This window comes from Haliaeetus albicilla, chromosome 2 (genome assembly GCF_947461875.1).
Source record: "Haliaeetus albicilla chromosome 2, bHalAlb1.1, whole genome shotgun sequence".
Taxonomy (NCBI): Eukaryota; Metazoa; Chordata; class Aves; order Accipitriformes; family Accipitridae; genus Haliaeetus; species Haliaeetus albicilla.
Genome location: NC_091484.1, coordinates 39,855,968 through 39,880,455, shown reverse-complemented (window position 1 = coordinate 39,880,455; position 24,488 = coordinate 39,855,968). Strand labels below are relative to the sequence as shown.

At 37.7% G+C, this 24,488-nt stretch overlaps 1 protein-coding gene across 7 annotated transcripts in view; it reads left to right on the top strand.

The window, feature by feature from the left end:
* The window catches only part of KCNH8 (potassium voltage-gated channel subfamily H member 8), a 207,173-nt gene extending 185,164 nt beyond the window's left edge, over positions 1–22,009 (top strand). For 6 of the 7 annotated variants that reach the window (XM_069772019.1, XM_069772010.1, XM_069771991.1 and 3 more), the window contains 3 exons: positions 2,558–2,664; positions 3,742–3,818; positions 17,655–22,009. In XM_069772019.1, coding sequence (XP_069628120.1) covers positions 2,558–2,664; positions 3,742–3,818; positions 17,655–18,365 — 895 coding nt within the window. In that variant the 3' untranslated portion in view covers positions 18,366–22,009. The remainder of the gene's footprint in view (positions 1–2,557; positions 2,665–3,741; positions 3,819–17,654) is intronic. The other variant, XM_069772032.1, reaches the window with a different exon arrangement.
* Positions 22,010–24,488: the final 2,479 nt, after the last annotated feature.

Sequence of the window (24,488 nt, the reverse complement as noted above, 5' to 3'; positions counted from 1 at the left end):
AATGTGAAACAAGTATTGTTACATATATTATTATTTCCTATTTCCATTCATAATTTTATAACTGCACAATAATCCTGTTAATAGGCTGGAAAATTGGCCCAAGATGTATGTGTTTCTCAGACTTTGTTTTCCAGCCGAAACACTTTCATATTATTTCCCAGAATGAATTTATAGTATTAGAACATTTAAACTGACAAGTTAAAACCACTTTAAAAGAGCCTTAAATGTTTCTTAGTAAGTATTAAAGAGAAAATAAGACCTTAATTAAGATCCTCCATTTTGTTTGCTGTTGGAGAGCAGTGTAAGGGGAAGGCAAGACTCTGGTTGAAATGTCCAGTCACTGCAGTTGTGAGGTGTTTAACCACACTTTGTCAAGAGAATATACTTTGTCTGCTTAAGGAACTTGTTCTACTGTGGATGTTCCCCAGAGTAAGCCAACCAGAACGCTTCACCAGTGCTTCGGGCTCTTTCTTTGTACACCACAGTGAAGGCAATAAAGCACAGAGAATGGGTAAAATATTTAAATAGTTCTGGGCACAAGGAAGAGAAGCCAGCATCCTAACTTCTAGGACACAGTCATAGTCTTCCCAATCACTTTTTGGATACTGCCTATGAAGTAGAAGAGCATCAAGAGGAAGAAAGTGTAAGTGATAATAAAGGCAGTCCTGGGAGAAGGCATTTATGTGTTTGAATCTCCTCAGACCCACATGGATAAGTGCACTCTAGCCCTGATTGACTGGATAGAACTGGTCACACGTTAATCTTTTCTGACTTTTTGGCTTCTAGGAATGGAGGTGTCTGTCTTCAGGAGAAAATTCAGGGCTGTACAATAGCTAATTCACAAAGGGGTGAGACTTCCCAATTACTTTTGTTCCCTCATGTTTTCAACTCACTAGATTATGTCGCTCCACAGCATCTTGCCCATTAGATATTTCCCACATAGAAGCCTGTCTTTTGACTCTCCAGAACTAGCTATTTTGGCTACTATGGTTTCTTTTTAGTCTGATCTTTAAACACTTTAAAGAATATAGTGTCTATAAATTCCAAGTCACGTCTGAGTAGGTTTTCCCTCGTGTGCTTTAAAGGCAGTTAAAATGTTATCACTTTATATAATTAGAAATCTCTACAAAAGGGATATTGGTGTTTAAAATTTGCTTTTTGAAGCAGTGAGGCCGGATGACATTAAATAGGTTTTATAGCAAATTTCAAACAAAGCAGGTTTTCAGCTGCAGATAACAGTATAGGCCAGAGCAGCTGAAGCACCACATTTGATTCTCATCTCCTCCCAGAGGCTGGTTAAGACTAGAGTGAAGTCTAGTAACATCCAGCTGATGTCATGAACACTCATACATGACACAGAGCCCTAAACCCACATGAAGAGCCAGGAAGGACAACATATGGTATGCATGCAGAGCTCTAAGTTACATGGGTCTTTCCAGTCAAGAGGTTTGTTTGAGAATATCCTTATGTAGACGGAAAGTTTAATTTCCATCATCACAAAGTTATCACGATTGAGAGGCCAAGAACTCTCTGTATTCACCCTTCCAGATTAGTATTTAACTCATCTGCCTACTGTAAGACAAGTTCTGAATCTTGTGCCTGGACAAAACAAGAAATTGATGCTCCACATCTGTCAACTTGCAGCTTTTTGAGTCACTTTCATTGACTTTAAAATAGTTCCCTTTATAGTACAATTTATTATAAATGAGAACAAAAAATATTCATAATTATATATTTTTAATAATTGATTCTTCCAACTGATACCAGTTTTCTATTCTTTATATGCAGCACATTATTATTATTATTATTATGAAATGCTTTTTTTTTTTCTCTTTGGATTTCTTGACACTGCAAATTGGAGGTCAACTGCAATGCATGAATAGAGATAACTGACAAAAACACCTTTTCTAGTAGTTAGATCCAATACCAACAATAATGTAACTGGGACACTGCAGGTTGGTCTACACATCTTCCTATACACAATTTGCAAACAAGATTGTTCTGCCTGAGCTAGTTAGTTTTAATCAAAATTGAGAATAGCTATTTGCATGGCAACAACACTTTTGACTGTGGTTTACAGAGATGCTTTCATAAATATATTATGTTCGGGCTTAGGGTCTGCCTAAGTAAGCCTAATACAAGAGCCTGATTGTTATGCGCAGGGAGAGTTAAACTCAACAAGAGCATAGTGAAGCATCTTTAGTTTGTGTAGAAGAAAGAATGGCAACAGATTACTTTAGATATGAAAAGCAAACTATAATCAATACAGGTTTTGTTAGGACCCAGTATATACTGCAGAAGTCATGAAAATTTTGAAACTTCAATTAATTATGTTTGGCTTCACATTCTTTCCTCTAACAGTAAGTTTAATCTTTAATGACTCACAAGAAGTTATACCAATATAATCTTTTTTACTTTTCTCCAAACTTAATGTTGTGCAAAATTTACCATTGCTTACAATGTGCCCTTTAGGAGTAATTTTGGCAATGTAATTATGAATGTGATGTTTATGAAACTGCTTATGAAACTGCTCCATCACTCTGATTTTTCTCAACAGAATTGTTGATGGGGTTGAAGATGGAAACCATAATGAGGAAAGCCAAACCTTTGACTTCAGCTCTGATCAGCTCAGGCAGGAATCCAGGTTATCTCCTACAATTGGAGGTGAGTTTTGCCTGGGAAAAAATCAATCTTTAAAGAAAACAATTTTCATAACTGCTTTTTGTTCCCCTTTGTTTCTTTGATTCTCAGAGTGGCATAAAAAGATTTAACATATATCCGTACTTTCAGTACTATTTCAGTACCAGAACTAGTCCTGTAGAAAAATACAACAGGGTCCCAAACGCCATTTCTTGTTTTCCTGCTAACAGACAGTCATGATAAAACAGCTTGCAAAGAGTAGTGTATTTTCATGCATTATATTTTACCAGCAGTATTGTAGGATCAGCAAGGAGCCTCATGCTCCCAAACCTTTGGGCATGGAAGGTACTAAACACAAGGACAAAATGCAACATAAAAACATTCTAATCCAAAAAAAAAAAAAAAATCATAAAGAGCCATATGCAAACTTGGGTCTCAATTTTTATTAAAGATATTTACAGAAGTGGAGGAGTATGGAAGTACCTAGATTTTTAGAAGTAAAAGAGTGAAAACCTTAAATAGCAAGAGGTTTTAGGAAGACTTAAATGACCTACACTTTGAAAAGGTTGATAAAATAGCACCACAGAGGAATAGGGCATGTCAACATGGAAAAGAAAAAGAGAAAGAAAGAGACAGAGAGGGACACCAGTGGACGAATGCTGAAGTGACACAACTACCGCCTTTTCAACACTTTTCAACATCTCCTCTTTTATGAATAAACAGTCCTCACATGGTTATGTACCTTTTGCATGGAGGCTGTAAGGACACATTTTGTTCCTGTTAAAGCCAAACAGAAAAATAATAATAGAAGCTTAATTGTATCTATGATTTTTAAAAACATTGTGTGACATGTCACATGGTTGGCACCAGGGTTGTCATTTTCAGTCCTTTCATGTTCAGACTGAAGCAAGCAGTATGAACTTTTTTTTGTCACACTTTTCTTGCATGTTATACACTGAACATTAAACACAAGATTTTATTTTCATTCCATTCAAGTGCAAACTAGGTTTAAATTTAAAGCATTGGATAAGTGCAAGAATAGCATTGCTGTTTCCAAGTTATTATACTTCTCTCATTTACATGCATTTGAATTATTTTCAGAGGCCGAAATTGGTGCTGCTGTGCTTGTTATCAAAGCAGAAGAGACCAAACAGCAGATCAGCAGGCTTAATGACGAGGTAATGAGCTTTTGTGGGGGTTGGAGAATATTAACAATGATTCAAGGAATGTTGAAAAACTCAGAAAACTTGGGAATATGATAAATTTGTGATAAAGAAGTCTGCAAAACTGGATAGGGTTCCTACATTTAGGACAGTTTGGGGCTTTTAACTCTTTCCCAGATTAATTTTTTACATGAAAGCTATATAAAAGTTTGTGTCACAGGCTAGAGCTAAAAACAAAGCGAGGTTAGCATAGTTAGTGTACCTAACTTTCTTGGGATTTATCCTCTTCTGGATGTACTTCCATTTCCCTCTTTCCTCTCATTCTTTCTCCAAGCCCCTTCTTCCAACTTTTCTTGTCTTGGTGAATGCTATGCTTTTGGAGAATTTCCTCGAAAGAAATGCAAATCCAGTCATGTTCACATTCATATCAAACATTTCAAATCACTTTACCTGTGCCTATTTAGAATAAAACAGAAGTTCATTCATTCCTGCTTAAGCAATATGACCTGATGAATGCAGGGCCAATATTGTTCAGTGGTGCTTTCTATTCTTCCCTTCTAATAACTTCAAGCCTGTAATCAACTATGAATCCTGTCATGGTTTAACCCCAGCCAGCAACTAAGCACCACGCAGCCGCTCGCTCACTCCACCGCCATCCAGTGGGATGGGGGAGAAAATCGGGAAAAGAAGTAAAACTCCTGGGTTGAGATAAGAATGCTTTAATAGAACAGAAAAGAAGAAACTAATAATGATAACACTAATAAAATGACAACAGCAATAATAAAAGGATTGGAATGTACAAATGATGCGCAGGGCAATTGCTCACCACCCACCGACCGACACCCAGCCAGTCCCCGAGCGGCGATTCCCCGCCCCCACTTCCCAGTTCCTAAACTAGATGGGACGTCCCATGGTATGGAATACACCGTTGGCCAGTTTGGGTCAGCTGCCCTGGCTGTGTCCTGTGCCAACTTCTTGTGCCCCTCCAGCTTTCTCGACGGCTGGGCATGAGAAGCTGAAAAATCCTTGACTTTAGTCTAAACACTACTTAGCAACAACTGAAAACATCAGTGTGTAATCAACATTCTTCACATACTGAACTCAAAACATAGCACTGTACCAGCTACTAGGAAGACAGTTAACTCTATCCCAGCTGAAACCAGGACAAATCCAACACTAAATAGATGTCCTCTGACTAAACTCTTTCATATATCCAGCTACTGCAGTACTTTGGCTAACAAGATGAAAGCATTAGACTTTAACTTCACAGTTATACTGCAAGACTAAAATCTGTTCCTAGCATACTCTGACTTTCACTATGAACAGGTTAGAGACAATTTCTTATGATTCCACATGAGGAAAGATTTAAATAAGTCCAACCACACAGATTCACTTCTTTTTTCCTGATCTCTTTGGTTACCAGAAATGTCAAGTTTTATTTTATTTTTCCTTCTATATTGTGTACACTTAATCTAGTTATTCTTTATTTCCATATATGAAGTATTGGGCTTGTAAACTTCTTTCATTCTGGGTCAGGTTAACTTGGTTATATAACATATAGCTTAAATATCCTAAGCTAAGAATGCATGTATAGTTAGTTAGTCACTATGAATGCATCTCCTCATTTGTACATCAAACTGTAGAGTTCAGACAAAAGTCATGCCCCATTGACTACAGTTTTTTATAAGGCTTGGTCAAAGAACTCAAAAGTATCTCCCAGGTGTTCATTGACAATACTATTATGATAGAAAATTATATTCCCTATGTAATACTTTTGAAACAGACAATTCATATTGATTCATTCATTTTGACTTTGAAGAGGACAGGTATGTTTAAAATATGAAGATGTATTATGTGGTTATCTGCAAGAGGCAACTGGAAAATACATCATGATGGCAGATGTGCTAAGGTAGGCATCTTGTGGATTAACCAAACATTTCAACTGCAACAGTTCTGGGCTTGCCATTGCTTTTCTAGTGAAAAGCAATAAATAAATCTTGGAGCAGGGCATTATGTTAAACAAAAGAAGAAAAAAAAAAAAAACGTGATGAAGGTCATTTCCCTCCATGCACAATCCTCATTTTTCCCTGCTAACACTATCTGAACAAAATGTTATGCAACTTGCTTACTCACACTAAAATAAAAAAGGAAATATGACCACATGCAGTAAACCACTAAAGTTTCCACACCAGGAAACAGAATCCAAAATCCAGAGACAAACTTTTCACTGTTCTGAATATGGTTCACTCTTTTATTTTAAAATTGAGGAGGGGGGACCAGTCCATTTTTTCAACGTAATATGCTACCTGTGAGACTTCACTTGAAGTAAGAGGTGCTTACCTCCCAAGACTGCTGCAATCTCTCCTTGGATAGAGACAGATTTGAACCACTAATTCTTGATTAAACAAGTCAATCATTAGGTTGTCAGACAAAAAGAAGTCATCACCAGCAGATCCTTCTTTTCTTTCCACAGGAAGTGTGACGAAAGTAGGTTCATGTATAGTCTCTGTCTGTTGAGCAGGTATTACGAGTCCTATAAGTAAAAGGAGGAGAATCTCTGGAGATTTAAAGAGAGTACCACCAACTTCTGGAGTCTTGCTAGCTTGCTGTATAGGACAGAATTTGTTTTCACACTGCATAACTGACTGGGGCCTGCACCAACAGAGAGTGCTAAGTACTAAAAGTGGAAGCCAAACAAGATTTTGGTAGGTTTAAGACATCTTTTGGCACCACCTGAATTGATTGACATCTGGCCTGGTTAGTGATAAAACGACATTAATAGTAATGCAACCAGATGATACAAATAACACTATAATGTTGAAAAAATTCTGAAAATAGTTGTACTTACTGTTTAGTCACAGCAAAGAAAGATACCTTTCTCTGATTACAGAACCTCATAGAACTTACAGAAGATTATAGAGCTACATGAGGCTACATGAATGATTATGGAAAACCTACACTCTGGAAAACACACCAGACAGTCTAGGAACCTAAGGGAACATTTATATTCAACTTTGCAGTATCGCTAAGATTAATTTACTCCATGCTGTATAGAGTACATTACAAAGAGTACATCTACACTAGTGTAGACATGTTTAAGATTAAGATTGTTGTTAGTGCCTTGCAGTGCTTGGAAGGAGTATTCTCTACTTTCCAAACCTATATTTTGTTTTCTGTCTTTGGTAGAAAGTCCCCTAGCAAAGGCAACAGCGTTCTGCATTCTGACCAAGCAAGGGTCTTAAACATAGAAACATTTATATACATGAGAATTCTCAATTCAATGTGACAATGCATGGGCATACAATATGGACAAATATTGGACTGGGACATAAAAAAAAGACATGAGAAGCAATTCTGAACTGGTGTAGATTTAGATTTCATAGGTAACATTCTGGGCTCAAATACCAGAGACAGATGGGTATGCTCCAAGTCATCCCATGGATCAAAATTTACACTGAAAAAACTTCATGACTATAAGGCTGCTTAATTGCATATTCTACATGTATTCAAACATGCCCCATCTGGAGTTTCTGAACTGACAGTACTGACTTGGTACTTAGCCAAATAAGCCTATGAGTAGTCTTGCTGGAATACACTAGCTGTTCCTTGGGGGTTTTGTTGTTACATTAAGCATTGAACAACACTTGTAGACCCAGCCCTTTTATCATTCCATCACTCAATGATGACCGTTAATGGAAGATTATGACTGATGCTACAGCAGACTGCTAGCAGTAGTTAAAATACTGGCAGAGTTAAAAACAAATATCTCTATTAAGACATGCAGACTCCTCCTGAAAAAGAAAATATGAGAAAACAGGTCACAAGTAGCCAACAGCAGCAAACATTATCATTAATACATTTTCCAGTGGATATTAGAAGCCAATCAACAAATGCAGAAATAACTGCTTTCATGAAAGGCAATTGTATTACAACAGTTCACTAGTTAGATTAAAAACACTTCAGCTGTTCATTGGGGGAACAAAGACATGCATCTTCCCATTCAGATATTCAATATGGTCTGTTGTTAGCAAAGCAAAGCAAAGCAAAAAAAAAGTTACCCCAGAGATAAATCTATAAAACAAGCTATACCCAGCTTAGATATCCAGTGGAGCTCTTAGCAGTATTTTAGACATATGACAGTCACTACATAATCCAAAGGATTATTACCTAAGAAGGGGACTAACAGAAGACGGAGCCTTGATTTCACTTCTCAGATTTTGTTACCTATTAACTTTAGGACTAATGGATGCACAGACTTCCTCTAAGGAGGGTAGGCTCCAAAGTCAGCACTGACACTTTATTAGGCAATGTGAGATAAACTTGAACACACCCCAGATTCCTATTGTATACCTCCATGGTTTGTTTGGCTGCTCAGATAGCTACCCAGCTTCTTCATTCCCTCACCTAACCTCACTTTGCATTTTGAGCCTGAATGAGATCCAATCTAATAAAAGGGAATTTCCCTTCGGTTCAGTATTGCAAGGTGGAGTGGAATAGGACTACTTAATCTCCTACCCTATTTGCCCATTGCACTTAGTCTAAATAATCACTGAATAAAAAAGGCTTGACTTTCATCATAGTTCAGTATGTTCAGTATGTGGCAGGCAAGAGAGTTAAGGTTCAGGTTCTTGCTCCCGTAAAAATCCAATTATTTAAGCGATAGTTTCAAGACTAAGTGAACAAAGACAATCCAAAAGAAAATGCTACCAATGAAGAGTTTTAGAAAATGTGATGGGCAAAGAAAGACAGAAGGAATTTGGTTTGTTGAGATCTGCTGGAACAGCATGTTTCCAGTGCCCAACAGCATGGCACATGTTCTGAGCTGGGAAAAGCTTGATTCAAAGACCTGCTACAAATTAGGCAGAGCAAGAATTTAAGAATAGGTGTTCCGCCTTACAAGTACGCATCCTTCCTTTGCAGACGTCTGTACTCACAACCTGGTCTTTCCAATGCATTTGTCTGCAAAAACTGATCAGATGGGTGCATCTAAACATTCAGCATTTTTTCAGAGGCACCATTTAGCTGGTGCAATCATACATAACTACTAAGGAGCCCAGAAGTAAAAATAGGAAATCACTAAGCAGATTTTCTGAGAAATACAGATGGCCATAAGTCTAGATTAAAGCACCTGCCTATCACTGTCCCATTGTCTGTAGCTCTGTATCATTTGAATGTAAACGTATGAAAAGAGTGTGGAAATACTTGCACTTTGATTCGATGTGCAAAAGTCAAATCTGAATTGTTTAAAACATAGACCAGCTAAAAATAAGAAAATATCCAAATTTTAGTCATAAGTTTTCTCACATAATTTGCAGAGCGCACATGTACATGTTCTGCATTCAAATACACAGGTACAGTTTCATGCTCAGATATACAGGACATCCTGCACAGTGCATGCAGACAAACTCAGATTTCTTTGTCATGTACCCTGGTTTTCCCATATATAACCCAGCTCCAGGGCAGCCTCCTTCAGCTTCAGAATCTGGGGGCTGATTTCATACTTTACAACATCAGTAGACCCCACGATTACAGTACTAAAACAGGATAATGAACAGAGTACTCACATTTCTCCCATTCAACTGAAAAACAAACAAACATGAGGAAATATGAATAGGGTCAGGTTTTGTACTAGAAAATTGCCTTTTATTTAGCTGCATGTTGGAGCACTTAGTGGAAATTCAGCTATTTTTTATTTTAGGTTTTTTAGATGCAAGTGCTTTAAATACTCGAAGCATTTGGCACTTATTCAGAACAAAGAAAATGCATTCACAGGGATATTTCACTTTCATCTAATGAAAGGAACAATCCTAAATAAATAGGCTTATTTTCTAAATTACCTAAAGAAATATTATAAATAGATTATTTTAAAACATATTTCACAACAAGCTGCCCAAAATCAATCTCATTCTCCTCTCAGGACAAGAAAAAAAGCATTATTTTTTTTTAAGCAAAATATATTCCTTAATACTAAAAATGTATGCACACAATGGAAACAGTCATTTTATAATCAGTGCCAACAAAGAAAATTTGGTGAAGTTAATCAGGCCTTCAGTTTTACATAGGGCATGTACTGTTGAAGTTCAATTTGCAGCTTAAGAAGTCATAGAAAGAGCTCCCCTGACTTACAGTAATAAAAACCATGTTCTTTGTAACAAGTTCATAACTATATTATCACATGAGAGAAATTATTTTGCAGCAAGGCTATCCCAATAATTGTGTTTGGAAAATATCCTTCAATCAAGAAAAATGTGGCAAAAAGTGAACTAATGGCATTTATTGATAATGAAAACTAATTACAACTAATCTATCCATTTTGGATTTTAGCTATGTAAATTTAGCATAAAAGACATAAAACCTAGTATTATTTGTGTAAAGAAATAAAAGCTTTGTAAACAATAAACACCAAGTAAGCACATTTTTTGTCTCCTGAGATTTGTAAAAATGTATTTTCCTTTTAAGATTGACATTCATATATTCAAAGAACTCCTACCTTGTTGTTGTTTTGGCGCGCTCTCTGCTCTTGTATTTTGATGATTGTAGAGTAGTCTTTCCAGCTAATTTTTTTCTTTCTTTTAATGTTAGCTCAATAGCTATTGGCAGATGAAGGTAACAAAAATGGCTGATGCTTTAAAGTTTAGGTTAATCTCTTTTTTAAGCAGGACATAGCATACACATGGCATAGGTCCTATATGCTGTGGTCTCTCTCTCACACCTTTCCTTGGTGGAAAGGCACCTGAGACAAATAAATTAATCGAGAGAGGAAGCCATGCAGTTTAAAAATCAACTGGACACCAAAAGCTGACTTCAGTTTTGAATAAAAATTATTACTACCATGACAGATGACAACAATTATCCAGTTAACTCTCTAACAGGCATTTCAAAACCTTCCTGTACTGAAAAGATCTATTTTCCCAACACTTAGATGTAAATCTCTGTTGGTATGCTGTTCACTGCTTTTTCTCTTATGCCTAGAAGATATAAGAAAAGGCTGATTGCCATTCTCCTTCTAAAACCAATTTACACTGGAAACGTACTGTTCCAGCAGATCTCAATGAACCAAATTCCTTCTGTCTTTCTTTGCCTGTCACATTTTCTAAAACTCTTCATTGGTAGCATTTTGGATTGTCTTTGTTCAAATCTTTTAAGTCACTGACAAAGTACATGATCTCAAGCTGCAACAGTCATTCCTAGTGAAGAGAACCCCCTTCCTGTGCCCAATAAAAAACAAATGCTGTTGATATATCCTGGGAGCATGATTAATGCCTGCAAATTGTAATTGAACAAAACTCCACAGACATTTTCCTATAATATTCTGCATAGGCAGAATATTATACTTATATTCACGCCTCTGACATTTTCTTTTCAGATACGATGTTTAACACTTATCTTTGTTGAATTTCATATTACTGATATTTAAAAGTGAACATGAATTCCATTTAGCCATTAAAAATAAACATTAAATAAAAACAGATCAGGATAGGCTGCTAAAAAGGATGGCTTGAAACGTCCATGGATAATAGCATACCATTGATCATAAAACATTCTGATCATGTATGAATCCAACTCATAGTGATTACATTTCAGTCATATTTTCTTAGTTGGTTTAGAAGAATGTCATGCAGACAGTAACATCTGAGAAGTCGTCTGACAAGATATATATTATATCTACTGTTTCTTCTTATCTATTAAACCAGCTTTTCAGATAAAGAAGAGAATTAAATTGTTTTGCCATGGTTTATTCTTGAGAAATGTATGTTGCCTGTTCTCTTTTAACTATTCCTTTAGGTGCTTATAGAAATTGTTTGCTTTATGTTTTTGCCTGATATCATATATACAACCTCAGGTTTTCTTTCAACAGTTTACATGAACAGCTTTTCTTCTCCCAGCCACCTGGGATTTCCATGATCCTCCATTTGCTCTCAGTCAGCAGCTAGTCAGTCAGAGTTTGACCCCAAAAGTCCTCGAAGCAGTAATTTCCAAACCTGGTTTTCTTATTGCCACCATCATGCTGACACCGTCCTGAATCTATGCCAAACTGAAGGCAGCATTCACATCCAAAAATGAAGAGCCACAAATTATTATTAGAACTGCAGTTTGGGAATGCTTTTTCTAGACCAAATTCATGGGACCCCTATTGACTTGAATACAATTATCTAGTCCTTTATAATTTTCTGTTCTGTCCTTACTTGTTTAATAGCAATAATCTTAGTGTCCTAATTTACCCAGACAGACTGGTTGCCCTGGAACTACCCGAGAGCTGGCTATTGAGTCAGCAGAGAAACCAGCAATTTTTCTTCTACTCCTACATGATAAAGCCAATTGCACAACCTTCCAGATTTCTGGACTTATTTTGCTGAAACTGAGCCATCATATCATTGCACAAATCTTACATATTTAATCTGAACTCAGATTAGCTGCACTGGATTTTTTTTTTTTTTCCCCTGCAACTAGCTTTATTCCTAAAGTGCCATTAAATCAGAAATGTCTGTCACCGTGTCATGGTTTAACCCCAGACAGCAACTAAGCACCACGCAGCCGCTCACTCACTCTCCCTCCCATCGAGTGGGATGGCGGAGAAAATCAGGAAAAGAAGTAAAACTCCTGGGTTGAGATAAGAACGATTTAATAGAACAGAAAAGAAGAAACTAATAATGATAATGATAACACTAATAAAATGACAACAGCAATAATAAAAGGATTGGAATGTACAAATGATGCGCAGGGCAATTGCTCACCACCCACCAACCGACACCCAGCCAGTCCCCGAGCAGCGATTCCCTGCCCCCCACTTCCCAGTTCCTAAACTAGATGGGACGTCCCATGGTATGGAATACACCGTTGGCCAGTTTGGGTCAGCTGCCCTGGCTGTGTCCTGTGCCATCTTCTTGTGCCCCTTCAGCCTTCTCGCTGGCTGGGCATGAGAAGCTGAAAACTCCTTGACTTTAGTCTAAACACTACTTAGCAACAACTGAGAACATCAGTGTTATCAATATTCTTCGCATACTGAGCTCAAAACATAGCACCGTACCAGCTACCAGGAAGACAGTTAACTCTATCCCAGCTGAAACCAGGACACACCATAATACCAATGGCCACAGAGATGCTGACAGAAGATCAGTGATAAGTCTGTCTCAGTTCAGTTCTTATTTCATTCATTCAACAATGCATTTACTGGGAAAAAGAGTATCTGCAGCTTGGCAATCTGAGCCTTGAAAGATACCTCATTCTGCCTGAAAGTATCCTTGACTTTATGAAGCAGCAGAATAGAAGCAGCAATGAAATGCCAAGCAAGGGAGTAGAGAAGCTGCCATATGCAGTGAAAGCCAGGCAGCTTCCCTGTGCTGCCAAAATGCAACTTTCATTTCTCAAGAAGCAAATTTTCTTCTTCACTTCTTTGGGTGTTCAGAAAGAGTCAAGGTAGGAAGACATCTGGGCAAAGTTTGAATTGTAAAAGGGAATAAACCACGGAGAGAAAAAAATACCAATGTATTAGGCTTCTAATCAGAAAAAAAAAAAAAAGGCTTATTTCAGGTTTATCCAGGAATAGTGATGACAGATAGGCATTTGTCGTGGTTTAACCCCAGCCAGCAACTAAGCACCACGCAGCCGCTCACTCACTCCCCCCCATCCAGTGGGATGGCGGAGAAAATCAGGAAAAGAAGTAAAACTCCTGGGTTGAGATAAGAACGATTTAATAGAACAGAAAAGAAGAAACTAATAATGATAATGATAACACTAATAAAATGACAACAGTAGTAATAAAGGATTGGAATGTACAAATGATGCGCAGGGCAATTGCTCACCACCCGCCGACCGACACCCAGCCAGTCCCCAAGCGGCGAATCCCTGCCCCCCACTTCCCAGTTCCTAAACTAGATGGGACGTCCCATGGTATGGAATACACTGTTGGCCAGTTTGGGTCAGCTGCCCTGGCTGGGCATGAGAAGCTGAAAACTCCTTGACTTTAGTCTAAACACTACTGAGCAACAACTGAAAACATCAGAGTTATCAACATTCTTCACATACTGAACTCAAAACATAGCACTGTACCAGCTACTAGGAAGACAGTTAACTCTATCCCAGCTGAAACCAGGACAGCATTCTAGTAAAAAATTTAGCATTAAAAAAAATTTAAATGCTAGAATATATAATGGAAAAACAAAGAAACCTGGTTAGCCAATACCATTTAAACAAAGCAATAATCACCATCATCATCTTACATTACATAGAGCTTTTCATCATTTTTATGGAAAGGTTTAAATACTATCAACTCCATTGCTACTTAACTGCATGGAAAAAAGTATTCAAACTGCACAAAATTTTAATATCGCTAGTTAAGAAAAATACTCTTTATACTGAAACTGTCAAAATAATTTGAGAATGCAAATTACAACTACTAAAACTCATATTGGTCAGGGTATCAGAAAGTGTTATTATTAAAGTCCATATGTTAAAACAACTAAAAAAATCTGGGTTTTTAACCTCTGTTTTGAGAGGTATTCTTTCTTTATAACAGAGTCTGCTAAAAAAGTACCAGCACATTGCTTTTGACCAGCCTGAGAAGCACCTCTTGCTAGTTCAAGCTAAATCTGTATAAATCCCAGTTTCTATATCTGGAAACATTGCAGTATCTTCTTCAAGTCCTAGAAGCTGTTAAGGCAGCATTTCAAGTATATTTGGGATCTCACAGATCATTTTAAAGCTGTCTGCCTAGCACAGCAGGAACCATTTGTACAACTAGCTGTATTGCCTAGCAATAATCACTGAAGTCCTGAAAAGACAATAGCCTTACCAGCATGCAAGGAATTAGGCCTTTCGCTCAGGAGGAAACTGTCCTGCTTTCAATTTCTATTTCACAGACTTAAAATTTCTTTTGCTTTTAATCTCTGGTTTTTTGCACTTTCTGGACCACTGTGATGTTGTTAACGTTACTGATAAAATTGTTCCCTGTTACACCTGCTTATTTGCATCTGCTCAAGAATCTCTGCAGGGTGTAAAAAGGATAGCATAAAGAGTATAGTATTGATAGTAACAGTAACTATGTCATTATATAAGTATAATAACATAGAGATAGATGGTAATTAATAGTAGCACAGATATTGGAGGTTTAATCTGGTAAGATTAACAGTTTGAAAAATCCAGAAAAGGTTTTAAATGATCCAGAAAATTACATATTTGCTTTGCCTGTGTGTTGAGCAGTATTGGTCCAGATAGATCTCATTAACTGGTGGTCAATTTCTGATGAGGTCTGGAACATACTACTATCATACTACTGGAAACTATTAAAGCATACATCAAAGGCTGGTTTATCAGGTCAGTTGCTATGGCTGTGCGAGAGCAAGCTTGTGAGGAGACAGCACTTTAAAAGCTAGCTGATATATCAAAAATAGTATCTGGGCACTAGAGCAAGTTGTAATTAACAGAAATTCAGGACTGCCACATGTACTGATGCTGGGATTGATTTTTGCTGCATTGTCTTAATGAATTGGCAAAAGAAACGTGTTAAAGAATAATTAAACTTTTAAAAAACCTTTAAGAAATCAGAAATGGAAGAGAAAAACATAGACCAAACCAAACAAGATATTTTAAAGTGGCAGGTATTTTCACACAGCATTCATAGTTTGGGTAAGGTGCATACTCATAAGGTAGTATCAATCTTCCTACCTGCATAACTGCAGAAAGCCCTGTAAAATGGATGCAAATTGGGAAATTAGGCACAGAAAATAAAGTTGCTTTATCTGCTAGAAGTAGGGGCCAGTGCTGATCCTAAAAAGAACTGTGACCACTGAATCTAGGTAGCCATGGGTTTAGTTGTCCTTCTCCCCACTTTCTTCCCAAAGAAGCTTTTGGAGGTTTTGCAGTGCCATCTCCCAGTTCCCAATGGAGCACAGAAGTTCTTGCATGGTTGATTTGACCAGAAATCTCAGTGTGTTTCCTTACAGTCTGACAGTACCAAGAACCTTCTCTGGCTGCTCTGACCCCACAGGAAGCCTGTTCACAAATCACTCTCCTAACAAATTTTAATCCCTGACATTAACTGAAGTTCAAATGAGCTACCAGGCAAAAGCTTAATCTCAGCTGGCAGAAGGAGATCTCATGGTTATTTTCTATCTAGCATGACTTAATTAGGTAACAAGGCAGAAAGAAAGAGAGGTGGAGAGAGAGACAGAGACAGATCCTATAATGTGTCACTCAAGTGCCTTCTCCCTTTAAGCATTTTCCCTCCAGGAGTAGTGTGATCATTACAATACTATTAAACAATATGATGGGTTTGAACTTTTAGCTCAGAGAGAAACGAATAGATGTATAGGATCTGTATTGGAGCTTCCTACTGTCCTTCTAACTTGGAATTTCTTTATAATTATTGTGCCTGTAGTAATGCAGTCACACTCAGCCTGAAATGTCTTTTCGGCAGATTTCTTTGGAACTATCTTGTCAGAAAAGTGAAAATTCTATTTCTACTTCTGAGTACATGAAAATTAATCTGTGCAGGACACCTAATTGGTGGTGTCTTTACTTCGGGTCAAAGAAAGGCCTCCTGGATTAGCTTTTTTTCCTTCTGACAGGTGTTTTATCCTTCTGAAGATAAACATGCAGTCAGGTCTTTGTTTCAACAGAGTATTTTCACTAGCGTCAGGATGAGAAACTCTATTTTTAACAGTAATGACAGTGGTTTGATCTAAAATGAATTGATTAGCTCCATGGAGGCAAAGTTCATTTCTACCTCTTGATAAGTTCATTTCTCTTTATTAAAAATAATTGACCGATATTACCTTCCTACAAACTTTTCCTTCAGAAGGAAAAAGGAAAAACAAACACATTTGAAATGGTGAGTGGGTCACTTCTGTGTTTGAGTTAAGCTTTTAATTTCCAAAAATGTCCTTATAATGTCCTAACAGATGTCCCCATTAAGGTTCATATATCAATTTACTTTAAAACACAAATTCAGAACTTGTCAATCTGATCCCCACCCAAATCAGCAGTTTTGGGGAGATTAAAGACTTCATGTAATTCGTGTAATTAATTGGACCCTATCAGTGGTTTCAGCATTACAAAAAAAAAAAGGTTTAATAGCAAATATGATTCTTCCTTTTGCACACACACCAGAGTAATCTGTTACGGATTACTATCTCTCTCAGTGTTACACGCAATACCTTTCAAGCATAAACATAACTACATGGAAGCAAACTGTTTCACAGGCTTTCATATTGTTTAAATGTTTAGAGGTAGCTAGTGGGTTTTAGAGTTTCCAGTTTCTTTTCTTCTTTTTTTTTTGTTTTTAGTAGTAGTCCACCAGATTTTCGTATAACTACTACTTGCATTCGACAACTTCGGGTATGGGTTTCTTTTATTCTACTATGAAGACAGCAGTATATTTCACATGTGTATTTCTGAACAAGATTTCACAAGACCTCATTTTTATACCATTCATCAGTATAAAATTGGTTAATAAAAAAGGTTTACCCATTAAAGTATTTAATGATCAATCAAGAAGTTATTGATGTCATATTGCCACTGGAAATCATCTCAGTTCTGACCCTAAGGCCATTCTTTATATACAGAGTATCATTTAAAATCAGGTGAATTATGCCTACCATGTTTCCATCATACGTTTTTATTGGGTTGCTTTAATTGTTTTGGCATGCCACAGGAAGTGTAACACATATCTGTGGTAAGGCAGATGGATGGACTATTTCCCACACATATATCAGTAGACTATATTTCTTTAAAGCAAAGACACTACGCCACAGATCAAAGCTGATATTGTTAGAAGGAAAAAAGGTTTGTATGTGTGTATTTCAGGCACGACTGCATAAATAAATACTGTGATATTTTGCCCTGCCATAATAGGTGACAACTTTAACTCAAGAAGTCTCACGATTAAGTAAGGATATGAAGAACGTCATGCACCTTCTGGAGAACCTGCTCACATCCCAGAAGCCTCCTGGGTTCTGTGCTGTGCACGGCATATCTCGAAGTCCTACCCTGGAAAGTCTGCAGTCTCGAATGGCTTGCACTACTCATCAACCTTGCACGCACATGCAAGCTGGGAACTTTATTTGCACCAAAGCACAACTTTGCCACAGCAACACGTTACGTGACATTTGGAACACAGATCTGTCCTCCATAGGCAGCAGTCCCCAAAGAACTGAACCCAATCTGCAAAATTCTATGGAGGGTGAATTTTATTATACCCCGGGCCTTCACAATTCCCCCTCCCAGTATCAGGTAATTCAGAAAGACAATTTACAATTTTTAAGATGCACCTCTCCCCATTCAGGCACTACCTTGACTCCTCTTCAGTCTATTTCAGCAACTCTTTCTTCTTCAGTATGCTCTTCATCAGAGACATCGTTACACCTCGTGCTCCCCAGCAGATCTGAGGAAGGTAGCTTTAGCCAAGGAGCAATCAGCTCGCTAAGCCTTGAGAATCTGCCGGGATCGTGGGACCTGGAAGGAACAGCTGGAGTAGTTTCTGCACAGACCCCAGATTTCCCAATAGACATTGTGACAAGCACAAGGGATGTTAAAGATAAAGATTACCAAGCCATAGACGTATAATGAGAAACAGTGTAGTGGTACTCGAAGCATGTTCCGCAGCTGCCAGTTTTAAATTTAGAGAGTACTGCATGACTGCTTTATTTGACCTTTTCTCTGGCAATCATGGAGACTTACAAACATGAAAATTCAGATTTATAGAAAGTAAGAAAAGGTATTGCCAGTTCATACTATAGGAAAAAAAAATAATTCTAGATTCTAGAAGCATGTTGAAAAGCATTTTGTATACAGTTATAACTTACTGGTCTGTTTGGCAGACTTTTGTGATAGTCCAAAGACCCTGAGGGTCAGAGCAGCTGGAAGTCTAGGACAAAAGAATTGTCATGGGTGGCTTTTGTTCATCGAAGCAAAGGTTTTCCCTGAGTGTCTGACTGTTGTTCCCAAACAATATCTATGGCACTGTTTGCTTCAGGTGATCGTGGGTCCTGCTGGTCTGTTTGTCAGTGCTGTGAAGGCAAAGGGACAATTATCGCTGCATGTCATCTAGACAATCAACTAAATAGAGCTGGTAGAGAGTGGTTAGTTGTTGCACGTTATTTGTCATGTAAATGAAACCTCTTAATTTATCTAAAAATACTATTTTTATATACTTGGTATGAAATGTACTTAAAAATTATTTAAATATTTATAAGGACAATAAGAGTTTGTTTTCATTTTGGTAAAAGCTTGCCGTTTTAACAAGAAATGCACTACCATTGTGTATTAGATCAAATACTATTTATTGTTAAGATATTATGTAGTTTACAAATGGATTCCTTTTTATGTGCATGCACTTTGCAATGAATGTATTCATGCTGGTGGAATACAAATAAATTAAGGTATTATTTTATCTAAAAAAAAAATAAATAAAACAGCTGGAATGTTGTATCCTATCCTAAGTCAGCTATTACTACTTAAAAAGTGAAATGTTATACTGATAACATTAAGTACCCTTAGTTTGTGTCTTAGTATCGCACTACTATTGATAAGACCAAGTCAACATTATACTACACATCCCTACCTTGGGATTTTATATCTGGACAAGAAAATTAAGAGGGATGAAAACCATTGAGCAATTTGAGGAATATTAAAGGAGAAAATTACAATGATTTAGTCAGAATCAAAGAAATAAATTTAAAATAGTTATTTATTTGATGATCTTCTACTTACATAAAATTTTTGCAGAGCACAGATCTATGTTTAACTTCCTTAAGAGTTTTTTTTTCTGAAAACTTCAAAGACTAAGTTCATTGTTAACATTTGGATGTGCGTGAGAACACAAATCCCAGCACTCTGCCCAACTTAAATCCTTTCACATCCTTTTTCCCACTAGTACAAATTAAGGACAAAGTGTCATCTCTCATTTTAAGCTGCCTGAATTTTGTCAGTATGTCTACACTTCAACACGAGTGTTTATATATAGGGTTTCTTAACTCCCCTCTATTCCAGTTTTTACTTAGTTTAAGGTTAAATACAGAAGTCCTGATTAAATAAGACATAACCCAGAAATTAAAAAATAATTTAATAACAAGTACTAGCAAATACAGGTCTATGGTATTTCTGCAAACAATCCTTGCTCATCTTTAGCAATCTGCCACCATCCGACCCGCCACAGGACAGGGCAGGAGGACAGGGCTGGGGGAGGCTGTCTGCCCCCCACACCCAGGGCAGGCACACGCTAGCAGAGCCCCACTTGCCAGCAGTCAGGAGCTGTGTTACGTGGGCAGCAGGGATGAGGTCCTGGCAGAGCAGCCAGAAGCTCGGTGGCAGTAAGGTACTGCCTTGCCTCAGCAGCCGGCCAGCACGCTGTACAGCTGTGATGCATGGGCACATGTAGCACAGCTGTCCGCAGATCCTGATTCTCCACTCCTGCCTTCATGCCACACAGGGTAGCCTGCCCTCAAGCTATTGCATTAATGAAATACACAGGCTAACCTAAGCTCACGTATCCCAGCCATTGACTGGGGCTGCACAAACACACTCTTTGTCTACCATGATTAGTTCCCAATATCATTTAATGATTTTCATTACATGTATAAATTGGTAGCCGTGTTTGCATTCTCATTTTATAAGCAATACATAAATATGAGGGTGGTGAGACACTGGAACAGGTTGCTCAGAGAGATTGTGGATGCCCCCTCCCTGGAAGTGGTCAAGGCCAGGCTGGATGTGGCTTTGAGCAACCTGGGCTAGTGGAAGGTGTCCCTGCCCATGGCAGGGGGGTTGGAACTAGATGATCTTTAAGGTCCCTTCCAACCTAAACCATTCTATGATTCTATGACTCTAACCATTATGTGTACACCTCAAAGTTTTGGGTTTTGTTTTGTTTTTTTCTTTTCCAGTATAAGCGCCGGTGTCTTAAGATTAAAGCTGGATGTTTTGTTCTGGAGCTTCTGTGTTAGTTTTATATAAAAGTGTAAAAAGGTCAATGGAAACAAAAAGCCACTTTGCATAAATAACCATAGCTTTACTGTTGTACATTTAATTCTTGAATAAGAAATGCATGTGCAGTAATTGAGAAGGAACAGCACCAGGATATCTGTCCTAAGTAGTTCTGTGTTTCTGCAAGTGTCAAATATATCCTAAACAAAGTTGGCAAACACTATGCCATTTGTATTGGCTATAGTTTCAGAGAATATACATAGCCATTACATGGATTGCAGAAAATCTGTAAGATGGGCATCACACACGTGAGCGTACTGCCTCCCAGGGTAAAGCTCAAAGAAGTTAGGACAGGCCAAGAGTTCATTCCAGGCCAAAACCAAATAAGGGAAGAGGAAGGTCAGCAAAACAGAAATCTGAATTTGAAAGGTGGTTGTATTTTAAACTCCTTGACACCATTATACTATGAGACCCTCAGGAAAAGAATCCCCCAAGCAGCTTTTGTTGGAAAGTATCTGGCAACCAATACAACAAATTTCAGTTTTGAAGGTAAAATGACAATTCATAGGGACAAATGGGAAGGCACATACATTTGGAATGGAACAGTAATTTCCAAACAGGATTACCATGAGCAGAATAGTTCTACACACAGTGTGGCCATGGAGGATTTCTGGGTTTAAAGCAACCACCACTGTAATATTCAAGTGTTACCCTCAAAAGGTGCTCATTATGAACACCAACACAAGCATCCCACACTCTAACATCCAGCAGCCCAGCTCAGTCAATTTACTGTATTCCTTTTTGCACTAAGCTTTACAAAAATAAAAACTAGAAATCATTTTTGTCTCAGGATTGTTCTTGCAATCTAATCCTGCATCTGTTTACTTCCTAAGTTTGCTCCATTTTCTTCCTTTCTTGCATTTTCCATCACCATTAGTTCTTTTGCACAGTAACTTTAATCTCTATTTATTTATTTTCCCTCTCTTTTTTTTTCTCACCCATTCTCTTTTATAGCCTCTTTATAACACCATCAAACCCAACCATTTCTTTCTTCATTTCCTGGTCATTTCCCTATAAAGAAAAATCCTAGGCCTGCCACTAATGAACTAAGTGGTTACTGAACTAAGTCATGCAGTGGGACAGCAGAATTGGTCTGTGTCAAGATTCAGGCAGTAAACCACCAGTCTCTAACCAAAATCTCATGCACTATTACCTTCTCACAATGCTGCAGTTGCCTCCATTGACAACGGGAAAAAAGGGGTAGGGGCACTGAAAAAAAGCAAAATAAAACCCCAAAGTAGGCTACTGTCGTGGTTTAACCCCAGCCAGCAACTAAGCACCACGCAGCCACTCACTCACTCCCCCCCCATCCAGTGGGAGGGGGGAGAAAATCAGGAAAAGAAGTAAAACTCCTGGGTTGAGATAAGAACGGTTTAATAGAACAGAGAAGAAGAAACTAATAATGATAATGATAACACTAATAAAATGCCAACAGTAGTAATAAAAGGATTGGAATGTACAAATGATGCGCAGGGCAATTGCTCACCACCCGCCAACCAACACCCAGCCAGTCCCCAAGCGGCGATTCCCTGCCCCCCCACTTCCCAGTTCCTAAACTAGATGGGACGTCCCATGGTATGGAATACCCCGTTGGCCAGTTTGGGTCAGGTGCCCTGGCTGGGCATGAGAAGCTGAAAAATCCTTGACTATAGTCTAAACACTACTGAGCAACAACTGAAAACATCAGTGTTATCAACATTCTTCGCATACTGAACTCAAAACATAGCACTGTACCAGCTACTAGGAAGACAGTTAACTCTATCCCAGCTGAAACCAGGACAGCTACCCCACTAATTTTTTCCTGTATTCTGCTTTTATACCTTCAGATATATTTTTAAAGACATATATTTGTGTTGCACTCATGATAACTACTAGATTCAATTTAAGAAACACAGCTTAACCCAAATTCTGTACATACTATCTTTTTTCACAAGGCATACTGAGCTCTTGTGATAACTTTGCTTTGACCCGTCGGTTGGTTACCTACCACAAATAATTTACTCTCTAATTAGTCCATCTGCTAACTGCACATGACATTTCAAAACATTTATTTTATGAAGCAATTTTGTAACACACTGTGTCAATAGTCTTATCTGGTAGCTGTGTTTCGCAAATGAAGTTTTGGGATGAAGCAAACTCTTCTCAACCTTTTTTGCATCTTCTTTCTTTAACCTAAAAGCACTTGGTTCCCACACCCTTCTCGGTGGGACACATTGCAGATATTTCATGCTGTTGGGCCTACCACTGAAAGTTCACAGTCACATTCCTATTTTCTAAAAAAACACTTCTAACAACTTACCTCAGCATTAAAAGAATGAGGTTATAGCTGGGAATTTTAGGCAATAAGCAAGTGAGCAATAAGAAAAAGGAAAAGGCTGATGCTTGATCTCCTGGCTCCATCTCCTGACTCAGTAAGGTGAATTGGTACAGCAGTCATCAATTCCAGCAGCCTACATGGTATTGAGTCTTCGCTTCACTCAGAAAATCAGATAACCTATCACAAGAAACTTTAAATAGTTAAATCCTATTTAAAAAAATGCATAGCTGCAAGTTAGATGATGCCACACACAAAATCAGTCTTATCCCTTCCAAGATGTGCATAAAAGTCATATCATCATTCCCAGACCAACAACTGACCTCTGTACTTCATAAACTTCTTTTCCCAGAGTCCCTGTATTTCTCCTACCATGCACTGTCAGTGGTAACAACAATGACAAGAAACAGCAATTTCCTGCTTTGAAAACACAAAGAAATGCCACAGATCTGATCCTTTTGTTTAGAGAAACTGGCTGATGAAAAGAGAGTTTTATTTCAAAGGTACCTTGATACCAGAAGTCTCCCAGACTTTGGAAATCTCTCAGAGAAGCAAGTTAATGAAGATTAAGAGTTGAAAGACTCATTTCAGTCAGAACAGAAGTTGTGCAAGAGAGGAGTACCTTCTTCTTTCAAGTTGTTTTAATGTTTAAGATTTAGTATGTGATCTTACATTTATATCTTGATGGTATGTTTTAAGTCTTTGCATTTATGTACAAGAGATTAACACTTGAATTTGTGCTCTCTCCACAGCTGTTCAGGAACCTGTTAATTTTTTGCCATGGTAAATCCAAAGGTCTTATACATGGCCAAGAAAAAGCCCAGTACAACAGAGGCAAGATAGAAAAAAAGAATAGTAAAGATCTTTATCTTCAAAGACACTGAATTGTACAAAAGATGTATTACAATTGTAAATGGCTAGCATTTATTTAACCGTAAGATAAAATATCACCAAAATTGATCTCACATGAAATAAATGCTTCCACTAACTGGCTTATGAGGACCATTGAAAAGAAATATGTTTCCTCAGTTTTCTAATTTTCTTATCCTAGATGTTATGTTATCAACCACTCATATTCAAAATACTCTGATAGGGTCCCTAAAAGTTACAGCTTCAGAGTACTATTTAAATTCATTCTTGTTTTACTTGCCTTTGACCTCTTACAGTTGATTTCCCCCAAAACGTAAGGGGCAGAGTAGTGCAAAAGAGTTACTTAACACTGTCGTAAATCACAACTGTAGGAACTACTGCACTAAGGACACTCAGGCATCACAAGTATCACAAAGAAAATGCCCAGAATCAGGCAAAACTAGAGTTTGCGCTGATGAATCCTAGGGTCTTACAAAACAATAGTGGAAGTAATAAGTAAATGAAAAAGCGGCAGAAGCTTT